At 43.6% G+C, this 12,052-nt stretch overlaps 1 protein-coding gene across 4 annotated transcripts in view; it reads left to right on the plus strand.

Moving 5' to 3' along the window:
- PPP3CC (protein phosphatase 3 catalytic subunit gamma) overlaps window positions 1–5,240 on the plus strand; it is a 63,158-nt gene extending 57,918 nt beyond the window's left edge. For all 4 annotated transcript variants that reach the window (XM_080926438.1, XM_080926439.1, XM_080926441.1 and 1 more), the window contains 2 exons: window positions 3,595–3,624; window positions 4,841–5,240. In XM_080926438.1, the coding sequence (XP_080782564.1) occupies window positions 3,595–3,624; window positions 4,841–5,019 (209 nt within the window). In that variant the 3' untranslated portion in view covers window positions 5,020–5,240. The remainder of the gene's footprint in view (window positions 1–3,594; window positions 3,625–4,840) is intronic.
- The last annotated feature ends 6,812 nt before the right edge of the window (window positions 5,241–12,052 follow it).

Genomic DNA, 12,052 nt, shown 5'->3' on the forward strand with positions numbered 1-12,052 from the left:
GAGAAATTAGATACATGTCTACCAGAGGGTGTGCATAAGGATGTTTGCTGTGGTTTTTTCATGGTAGCTCCAGATGAGAAGCAGCTCCCCTGCGTGTTGGTAGTGAATAAGTTTATATTATATTGATACAGTGGGCTACTGCTCACCCGTTGGACTTGTCGCATTGAGATCAGAGCACAGCTCAGCTTCTGCCCATCTGTAAGACAGAGTGTCACTCTGAAAACCAGTGACATTCTTGAAGAGTTCTGCATGCTTTGGAAATAACATTGGGACCAAGTCCAAAAAGGAGTAAAAAAACATATATATCTCCCAAGTTACTACACCTATAACATTCTCTTGCTACCCTTGATTTGTAGTTGTTCCTATGAGATCTAGCCGAGACAAAACCAAAAAAAGAAAGAAAGAAAGTTAGATTAAAGCAACTTTGTAAATCAATAAATTTTTGAAACTTCAAGTAAGGAAGATTTGTAGACATTTTTTTTTTTCTTAATCAAAACACCCTCATCAGAACTGTTCATACAAAAAAATCTCACATGACTAATTAACAAGTAAAATAAAAGTAGATAAGTATCTTATATTTTTCAAAAACCCTGCACATTCATTTAGGGCATGGCCCCTGGTAGGTCGACCAACCTTCAGCAGATAGCTTCACATCCCCTCCATAAAAATGGTCCATGTATATACAAGCAGGAAAAGTCATATCCATAAAATAAAAATAAATCTGAAAAAAGTTAATACGCACAACTAAGATAGATTTAATAATAATAAATAATAATATAAAATAATAATAATGATAATAATAATAATGATGTCAGTGGCTAGCTGGATGTAGTTGCATGCACAAGAGTGGCAGGCTTGGGAGGATCAGGAAGGAGGTCGATATTCTAGCTACACAGCAAATTTCAGGGATGGCCTGGCATATATGAGACCCTGTTGCAGTAAATAATAAAATGATCAGCAGCTGCCACTTTCTGTGTGTTCTCACTCTGGGCAGAGTCACTTGGTCCACTAGCCACAGAGCTGGGAGCTGCGAGCCCTGCTGTCTCTCTGCCAGCTGGGAACTCTGTTCATATTCCCAGCAGCCCAGTAAAGTCAGGGCTCTAGAGGTCCAGCAAGGACCAGCCTATTGCAGCTCCCTGCCACAGACTCAGCTCACACTCCCACCAACCACCCCTTGGTAGTTAAGGTATAAACTCCCAACTTCCCAGTGAAATCATGACTCAACAAGCAATAATTTATCAGTCAGATTTATATGTTAAAATCTCAGTCCACAGTACAGCCAATTAATAAAGATATAAGGGCCAATTAAGACCATCTGGATCTGGATAATCCTTCTCCATCTCCATCTTGATTCTCCTGCTTCTCCTCCTCTTCCTTCCTAGACTTTTCCCTGCCTACTTCTTATCCAATGATAGGCTTCACCTTATCCTAGAACTGCCTTCCTGCATAATGACATCATCCTATGAGACCCTACCTCAAAATTTTTTCTTTTGAGTATTAATGAGAGCTTCAGTGTTTATCATAGAGCTCTTGCCTGGTGTGCACGAAACTTCTGGTTTGATCCTTAGGACTGAGGAAAAGAAAGGAAGGAAAGAAAGGAAACTGTTAATGAGATTTTAGAGAAATCGGGTCCTTCATATGCTGTTGGAGGCAATACAATAAGTAATAGGGAAAATAGTGTGGCAGTTCTTCAGATGACTAGAGTCACCATAGATTCAACACTGCCACCCTAACGTATCCCCTCCAATGAGAAAAATAAACTATGTCCTCACCACAACTTGTACATCAGTGGTCCATGACACGCTTCAAAAGAGCCTCAAATGGCTTTCTTCAGAACACTCTCAAAGTAGATACAACTTCAGTGTTCATCGTTGGATAACAAAGTAAGGTTTATACAGTGGGATTCTACATAGCCATAACAAGAAGGAAATACACACACATACATCAAGGCTAGATTCTACTACATAGTGAGTTCCATGCCAGCCTAGGCTACGTGGAGAGAGCCTGTCTCAAAACAACAACAACAACAACAACAAAAACAGCAAAACTGTTGACTTACACACTTGAAACAATTTTATAGCATAGGAATTATATGTAAATAGTTTTATATTTTTTCTTACCGTGTCTCTTGGTACGTACAGGCTGCTATCTTAGTAACCAGTGCAAAAAAAAAAAAAAAAAAAAAAAAAAAAAAAAAAATAGTTCTACTGGAGGACTGCAGAGATGGCTCATCAGTTAAAAGTACTTATCTTTGCAGGGTACCTGGATTTGATTCCCAAAACTCACATAATAGCTCAGAGTCATTCTTAACTCTAGTTCCAGGGGATATGACCCTCTTCTGACCTCCACATATGCATGCAAAGCATTCATACACATGAAATAAGTAGATCTAAAAGATCTAAAATACAGTTTTGAAAACAGAATGCTGGTATATACTTTACCTCACATATTCAAACTCCAAATAAACCGCCACTATCCATAGAATTTTAAACAGAGCTTTGATTCCCTCTTTCTCACAGCTGCAGAGGCAGCACCCTGCTCTGTGAGGAGGCACTGTCACTGCCCTATGCGGCTTATCAGGCCCATCTCAGGTGAGGAGGCTGTGGCAGTGCTCTAACAGGAGCCTTCCTGGGATCATTACATGGTGATCATTACAACATGGGTGGCCGCCAGCTACTGCTGTGACATTGCTGAGGGAGGTTAAGCAGCTTCACAGCTCCCTCTGTTGTCATAGTGATGAGGAAAGCCTCGCTGTGGTCTTGCTGCTGAGTGGCCTTCCTCCCTTCCTTAGGAAAATTGTCCTTGGAGGAGCTGGCAGGACTCTAATGGGATCTTCTTGCTGTACCCTGGAACCATTTCTTGTATTACAGCTTTGCTGCCTGACACAGAATGGCAGAAGTTTCCCTATTGGTGCTCATTCTGATTGCTTCCATTTCTGTCACTGAGAGGGTGAAGATTGCTTTCTTAGTAACTGACCTGCTTTTCTGCACAAGGAAAAGAAGCCGTGTGGGGTGTTAGCATGAGCCTCTGCCATATCTCGAATCTCAGATGGGTACATGAATTAGAGTTCAAATCGGTGCCTAGCTCCTCACCTCTAGACCAGAAGTAACTCCTCACTAATAACCTATTTTTCTCCCTTTTCATATGCTAGAGCTATTCAAGTACTACCCTATCCTTTTATTATTATAATGATTAAATGGTTAAGGATAGATCATTCAGAAGTCATTTAACAATACTAAGAAGCAAGATTAAGTAGGATTTTTAAATAGGACTGAGCGACAGCTCGATTGATACAATCTGAGCAGTTACAAGCTCAAACACAGTTGTGATATTAAATTATCTGATTTGACAAGTCGTTTTGATGTGTGATGATCACAAGACACACACGAGCAGTTGATGATTTCAAATCCCCATGCCGACAGAAACGGCAGAACTGTCAGCGCCTCCCCACCTCGTGCTCATGCCCTCCTTCAGCTCCTGTGGGTGGGTTCACTGGCCGGTGGGACCCCGGGTGTCTGTGCTGGCTGCATTGCTGTTGGTTCACTCATCCTTTCTGTCTTCATTTTTGCATGTGCTGCTCCTGCCTTCTTACAGCCAAGATACAAGCAGCCGAGGAGCGGGAAGGTACGGCCATGTCACTCACCTGGAAAGCCTGTGTCTGCACCTGTCACAGCTTCATCTGCATGTCCAAACTCACCCGCATCTGCAGAACCATGACAGGAAAGGAGAGGGTGACCCTCCATGTGGCCACATGCCATCTTATGTCTCAGATGGCCGTCACACAGCCTATGTCCTTTCTAAATCTATCGGTTTTATGTAATGACTGAAGCTTGTGCAGCCGTTAATGACAGAGGTCAAATGATTTAAGTGTTTTTTTTTTCTTTATTAAGAGAGTTACCTAATAACTCAAAGGTTAGCAGAAGTGGAGGCTAAAGTAGACTAGAGTTTAGATGCTCTGTTTCTGAGGTTGCCCTAAGGCATTTCATTTTAGGGCAACTTTGTTTCTGTGGAGACATGTAAAGTCATACTGCTTATGAATTTCTACATGAAAACTGTTGGAATTCATAACCCTGCACTGCAGGTTTAGTAATCTCATTAGATAAGGTGGTTCAAAGGGGAATCAGCTCAGTGGTAGAATGCTCATCTAGAGTACGTAAGGCCCGGGATTCAAACCCCAATACCACAATAAAAAATGTCAGTTTAATCGGATGGGAAGTGTCTAGAAGCCGTGCTGATGTTTTCATCTGTGTTCACCTAGCCGTGAAGATAAAGAGCTGTCTCGAGCAGATAGGCCTGTCACTTGTGTGTTTGTGCTTACAGCAACCATCCTCATGGTGGGGTGTGCACCCCTGGTGTTACCTTTTCTAGAAGTGAGCAGGTTTTTCATAAGAAACACCATTTCAAGTGTGTGTAAGCTAATCAAGAGCTAATCAAATCTGCTAGATTTGTCATTCTTTCTCTCTTCTTTTTGTTTTGTTTTTAAAGACTTGTTTATTTATTTTACTTATCTGAGTACACTATTGCTCTCTTCCGACACACCAGAAGAGGGCATCCGATCCCATTCCAGATGGTTGTGAGCCACCATGTGGTTGCTGGGAATTGAACTGAGGGCCTCTGGAAGAGCAGTGAGTCCTCTAACTACTGAACGATCTCTCCAGTCCCAAAGCGTTTTATTCTTATGCGGGTTTTTACTGCACTTGAGCTGTTTGGAAGCAGTGTTTGTGGACAGAGCTGATTTGGTCAGTGTTGCCTGTGTGTTCCTAGGAGATTGCTGTGTGTTTAAGCTGCTAACTTTGCCACCTCCCTGAGCACTTCCTACCCCCTTCCTGTTTTTCTGCAGCCATCAGAGGTTTTACAATTGCACACAGGATCCGAAGCTTTGAAGAAGCCCGAGGTCTAGACCGAATTAATGAGAGAATGCCACCCCGAAAAGAGGCTTCGTATCATCATGATGCAGGGAAGATACACACACACTCACATGCGGCAAGGAGAAGCGACCATGGAAAGAAAGCCCTGTAATAACCCAGGGCCCTGTGCAGCACAGATGGGTCCCAACCCCATGAGCAAATCATATTTATTTATATTGAAAATGAAACAGGAACAACTCAAACAACTTAAATTTGGAGGTGCATTTGTAATTCAGTCAAATTTATTCTGTAAGAAAGGTGACCATTTTATAAATTCTTCTAATTTATGTTCAATATATACATATATATATAAATACTTCTGTTTTGTTTCCCTCCCCTTGTCCTAATTTTAGGAATGGGTCTGATTGGGATGTGTGTGTGTGTGTGTGTGTGTGTGTTGAAATGTTATGCTATAAAGAGGACCTTCCCCTAATAAAAAGGTGTGTGTGTGTGTATTGAAATATTATGCTATAAAGGGGACCTTCCCCTAATAAAAAGGTGTGTGTGTGTGTGTGTGTGTGTGTGTGTGTGTGTGTGTGTGTGTGTGTGTGTTTTGAAATGTTATGCTATAAAGGAGATCTTCCCCTAATAAAAAGGGCCTTGGAACTTTCACCCTGGGTTTCCAACTCATACTCCTAGTTAACCCTCCTTTTGTTTTGGGAGGTGATTTTTTTTTTCATTCAAGACTTAACTCAAAAATGTCTGTTCAAATTTTCCACTTTCTGCTCAGTACCAGATTTCAGTGGCTAAAACTGCTTTTCTTCTGAGAGAAACTTGAACTTCCAAAAGAACAACCTAAACCTAGTGATTTTTTAAAAAGATTTATTTATTTATTTGATGTGAGTACACTGTAGCTGTCTTCAGACACACAGTCGATCCCATTACAGATGGTTGTGAGCCATCATGTGGTTGCTGGGAATCGAACTCAGGACCTTTGGAAGAGCAGCCAGTGCTCCTAACCGCTGAGCCATCTCCAGCCCCCAATGTAGTGATTTTTAAGATCCAGGTGGAACTGCTTCCATAATAATTTACTTCCTTTTGGACTCTTAGTTCTGTGATTTTTGGGAGTGAGTGTGTGTTTTCTTTGTGATACCTTAGACTGAACCCACGCCTTCCTTACATGTGCTATGAAGGCGCTCTGCCACCCAGCTACGCCTCCTCTCCTGGATTCATGTCCATGTTCTAATAACGTTCCTCACAAAAAATAATAATAAAGGTGGGCTAGTGAGGTGGTAGCTTAGCCTGATTACTTAAGTTTGATCCCCAGGAAGAAGAAAGTTAATGCACAAAAGTTGTCCTCTGGCCTTCACACCAAATTGTTGAATACAAATAAACAAGGAAACGTGATGATGACGATCATGATGAGAGGTTTTCTTAGAGTTGCTTAAAGTCCCCTCAGACGTTTAAGAGAGATTTTCAAAGTTTCAACTGTCTAACCCCAGGCGAACCCGTCTGCAAAGGAACTTAGACATCTGAGTATCTTCAGGATGCCCTTGGGACATGCAGCACTAAGACCTGCCCCTGGCCCTCTGTGTCATCATGCCAAGCATTGCAGCTACTTTCCCAGCATTCTTCTGTTTTCACTGTCAGTGTGTCTGAAAGAAACTCATAGATGGTAGAGTGGGTTCCTTGTACACTGAACCTTGCTGAGGGGTCAGATGAGTGAAGGCTCTGGGTTAATCAGGAGACTGGGTCCCAGTCTTTCAAGTCTCCGTGGTCATTAGGCTGAACTCTGCGGCCTTGATTAGCATAACCCAAAATTAGGGATTCATATTTAATTGCCCCTTAGATTTTTATTTTTTTGAAATAAAGAGTCTGATTTTGTAGCCCTCACTGGCCTGGAATTCTTTCTAATGACTAGGCTGGCCTTGAACTCACATAACTCCAGCTGTCTGCCCGGTGAGCACCCAGATTAAAGGAATACACCACCACACCTGTTTTGGTTGTAAATTTTGAGACAGGGTCTCATATAGTCCAGGCCAGCCCTAGACTTCTGTAGCTGAGGCTGTCTTTGACCTGATCCTCTCCCTCTCCCTCCCAAGTGTGGGCATCACAGATGTGCACCGTCACTCCTGAGGGCTGGTTGGGCTTTTTAACTTTCTTTAAAATGTCCTAATTAGTAGGAGATGAGGGTCCTCTGTGTGTCACCTTTGACTCAGTCTGATTGTAGGTGCTCACTGATGAGCTTCCTGATGACTGTTGGAGTCTGGGCACCCTTAATCAAAGCTTGGAAAGTGTACATTTCTTAGAGCTTTTTGATGCCATGTGGGATATGGGGGGGGGGTCTAGCATTAAAAGCAAGTATCTCAGATAATGATACGGCACATTGAGAGGAAAGCAGAAAAACGATAGCATAGCTTTTACTTTTAAAAAAAATAATTTTCATGAGGAGAATGAAACATTACTTGGCTTTCTGTGGGTTTTTAAATTTTATTTTATGTATATGAATGTCTTGCCTGAATGTATGTATGCGTATGTGCCATATGTGTACCTGTAGTAAAAGGTCAGAATGTGTCAAGGTTATCTGAAGCCTTGGAACTGGAGTTAGAGATGGTTGTGAGCTACCACATGAGTGCTGAGATTGAGCCCCAAGAGTAACAACAGGAGCTCTGAACTGCCAAGCCATCTGGTTTGCTTAAGACGCTCTAAATAACATTTTACAGTTTGTCCATGACAGATCGAAGTATGTTTTGGAATTGTAACCTTCCTGCATGGATTGCTTTGTTCATGAGAGAGAAGAGGTGTGGTAGTGCTGGTTCACAGTCCCAGCTCTGGGAGGGGGAGGCAGGAAGCGCAGGACATTTAAGGCCATCCCTAGCTGCCTATTGAGTTCAAGGACCAGAGCCGAGGAGATGGATGGCTCAGAAGGGAACAGCATGCCACACAAGCTTGATGACCTGAGTGTGACCCCTGGAACCCACAGTGGCAGGAGAGAACTGACTCACTATAGGTGTCCTCTGGTTTCCACACAGGAGCCACAGCATAAGCATGCTTGCACCCACCAACACTAATAGTGATCGTAATTAAAGGGTTGTGAGATGACTCAGCAGGGAAGACACTTGTCTTCATGTGGGATGGTCCAAATCAGATAACAGGAACCCACGGGGAGGAGACAACCAGCTTAGAGTAGTTGTCCTCTAGTCTCCATATGCACAATTGCATGCATACATAAAGTTATCAAATGTAAACACAATTTAATATTTTTTTTAATTTGAAGATGGTGCTGGAGAGATGGCACAGTGGTTAGCAGCACTGACTGCTCTTCCACAGGACCCTGGTTCAGTTCCCAGCAGCACCTTTGCCATTTGGCTGAAAACTGCCTGTAACTCCAGTTCCAGGAGATTTATACCCTCATCTGGCCTCTGTGGGCACTATACACTCATGTACGGTCCACACATAGAAACATAGCCTTTTAAATGTAAAAGAACAAAACTATTTAAAATGTTTATCTCAATGGAAGAGCATTTGCCTAGTATGGGTAAGACCCTGAGTTCGGGTCCCAGTACCACATATAGACACTAAATAAATAAAAATAGAGCTGTAAAGAAAGCAGAAAATGAAGCTGGACGGTGGAGGTGCACACCTTAAGTCCCGGCACTCGGATGGTAGCTGCAAGAGTGTCTCTGAAGACAGAGTTTCAGGACAGCCAGGGCCACACAGAGAAACCCTGTCTCAAAAAAAAAAAAGGGGCGGGGGGAGAACAAGGAGGCCAGCCTGGGCTAGACAAACCCTGTGTGGATGGAAGGGTCTTCACTGTCAGGAGAAACTGGGAGGGAACTCCTGAAGAATGTCTTCTCCGTTGTCATTTCCGGAGCTTATGCTTCTCTCCCTGAAGCCCAGTGGTAGAAAAGATCCTTTCTTTGGAAACCTCGCCTATGAAAGTTTAGTAGATCGTATTGTGACACAGTCCACTGAGGGCCCCCCTCACTCCCGTGGACCCAGAAGCAGGCAGAAGTTCCGAAAATCCCTAGGAACCAGAAATAGTTCAGACTTAGGCCCATTTGCACAGTCTTAGGAATGTTGAAATAACTGCCGTTTCTTCTCTTTTAAACTTCATTAGAAGTTTTTAACCTCTTTTCAGATTTTCCTCCTGGGTGCCTACATTATGTTTGCCCTGGGGTGGCTATTTCTGTCTACTCCTCTTTAAAGTTTTTTTTTTCTTTTAATGTGCATTGGTGTTCTGCTTGCATGTACGTCTGTGTGAGGGCGCCACAGTCGTCTGGAATTGGTGTTGCAGGCAGCTGTGAGCTGCCTTGGGGGTGCTGGCAATTGAACTCAGGACCTCTGGAAGAGCAGAGCCATCTCTCCAGCCCCAAGAACCCATTTCTTAAAGCAGTTTTCTAGGAATGTCGGAGCACTCCTTTGCAAACTGGTTTAAAATGATCACTTCACACAGACAGGGCTTCCCAACTATGTGCATATATATACGAAACATGTATACATAAGAAACTTTACACTTACCAAGACTAATTCACTTTTTAAATAAGAATTCATAAACTTGTCTGATACAAAGGGAGCGTCCCCTTTTAATCTCTGTGTTCTGATTAGAATCAGAATCCTATGTGTGCATCCATGGTGTGTATGTGCAACCATGTGTGTAGGTTAGTTGTCTACAACAATGGAAACAGCTTCCGTTTTCTTTGCAATCTTAAGGTGACAGACATCTTGCCACTAGACACTGATGATCAAAGTCTACATGGCTTGTCACATGATGCGGCTCGTTGCCTAGGAACTGTTCAGAAATGTCAGTCAGCACTGTTCCTGCCGACCACCTTCCTTCAGTGCCTTATCTCTTCTTCTAGAACTGCTAGCCAGTGAAGCAAGTTCCTCTCACTAGTGAACATTTGTTTTTTACCCTGATAACTTAAGAATGATTTCCTTACACTTCAGTATGGGCAAAGAATAGCTTCTATTGGTTCAGTCATTAGAAAAACCATTTGCTGTCATTAAGGAGCAAAGGTAAGATTTCTGAAAATGGAGTAGCTTCGAGGCCCCTTCGGTCTTGGCATTCTCCCTAAGTTCCTTTTCTCCGTGTGGTTTTCAAACACGACATCTGAAGCAGCTGGTGTACATAAGAAAAATAAGAAAAATAACCTAAGTCATGTGAGACGCAGCTGGTGCCCCGCTTTTACAGCCAATTGTGCAAGAGCACTGTAGTCTACAAATGCAGAAGTCAAAATCCCTTCACTCTGCCTTATGTAAATCCCCTAGCTGATCTCCCAAGTATCCCCTGTATCATATCTGTCAATATCTGCAAAGTTCACACTGGAGAAACAAGTGCAGCTGGCCAATCTGCCTGGCCACTTATACTAGTTTAGGAAAATCCTGCCCCACATAAATGATTCATAGTTTTCTTCATATCAGTGATCATTGGGCTCCTCTGCCCAATGTTTGTATTTAAAAGTATTTCCTAACCAGTAAAGACTTGCTGAGGTAGCATTCTAGAACCCGAGTATTTAACCTAGCTGTTATGGTAACGGTGGAGGGGGTGAGGGGGCGTCTTTTTGCTTTCAGTTTTCCCTACCCAGGCAGAAAAACAATTCCAGAACAGGAGTGGACCTAGACCTCAGGGTTGGGTAGGAGGCACCAGCTTGCTAGACTGTGGGGTTTTACCTCATCTTTCCTGTCGCCTGTTAGACCAGCGTAAGAAGCAGCCGAGGCAGCAAGACACTGACGGGGGTCACACGGAGGAATCCCTTTCAGTTCTTGCCGTACAGATGAGTGTGGAGAGGAAAGCGGGTCTGCGGAAGGACGGGAGCAGTGCTCTCATCTGGATGCCAGCAATAAACTGTGCTAACAATAGGGCTCTGTGCCGCTGGCGGCTTGAGAGAGGGAAACTACATGACAGTGGGACTTGGGAGCTGTCCTGCCTCTATCTAGCCAGCCAAAGTGAATGGGGTCAGTGTTAACTGCCTCCATCTATGCAGTCACAAAGGTAAAGATGATACTGGGAGCATAGTCCCTCCTGGGAGGCCTTGGCCTCACGCCTCAGCAACTGTGGCAAGACGGGGTAAATAACACCTTTGTTTGAGCCAGGGTTATGCATCGTCAACAATTTCATGCCAAGTCTAGGTGGTTTCAGATCAAGCAGCAAGGACGTGAGCATGGACCATCCCTCTGTGCAGCTCTGAAGTAGAGCCAAGCACTCTGCCTGCCCGTAAGTCCCCGCCCACGTTCCCTTCACCCCCTTTCACAGTTCTCAAGTCCCCTCCCTGTCTTTCTTGGTTTTGAGGGGCATATCAAAGTGAAGAGCACATGACTAGATGTGGGTAGTCAGAAACTATGGGTTTGGGTTGATAAAGATGTGATCTGGGCTGGGCACATGATGAAGCAAAAGAGCCATTGCAAATTTGAGGGCTGCCCGGCGTCCATAAATGGCAGGCTAGCCGGGGCTGCATAATGAAAACCTGAGTTTAAAACAAGAGGAAAAAGAAAATGTGGTTTTGTCTGTTCCCGAAGATGCCATCGGAAACCCATTGCATTCATTCCTCTCAGCATCCTAAGCCATAGCTCCTTTTTCCCCATACCCGACCCTCTCTAGGGCTGGTTCCCAGTCCCACTGCCTAGATGAAGGGGTCACACATGCCAATCTAGACAGTGGCTCTCCTGAATGCTGTCCTGTTCGCTTGTGCTTAGAGGTTGCCTGCATTCTCTTGCTTTCTGCTATGTCATAGAAATGTTACCTATCCACGGGAGACCTTAGTCTTTGTAAACAAAAGTTTTATAGGAACTTTCTTACTGTACACTAGAAGTCCTCTTAAGATTAAAAGGAGCAAATGCTCTTATAAGTGAAGGATAACGTCTTTGACTCCCTGTGTCTTTATTTCCTTGATTTCTTAGTAGAGGGACTGATCTTTTGGCTCTGACCCAGTTAGTAATTCCAGAGGTGAGGGAAAGCCTAGTTTCTGATGTCTGGGCTGATCTCTGACAATGCCAGCAAGTCCCTACCCAAGAGAGGATCCTTCAGCTGTAGCTAAAGCTCTGATGACCTTTGATGAGTTTCTGCTTGCCACCCCCTGCCTTCCTGTAAACTCCATTTTTTTTTTTTTTTTTTGCCTCTTACCTCCTGAAATTATGCCCACCACTAACTCCTGTTCTAGACCCTCCGTGGCCTTTCCAGCAGAGGCCCCTCCTTGAAGGAGTAG

Source organism: Micromys minutus (assembly GCF_963924665.1).
Source record: "Micromys minutus genome assembly, chromosome: 12".
NCBI classification, from domain to species: Eukaryota; Metazoa; Chordata; class Mammalia; order Rodentia; family Muridae; genus Micromys; species Micromys minutus.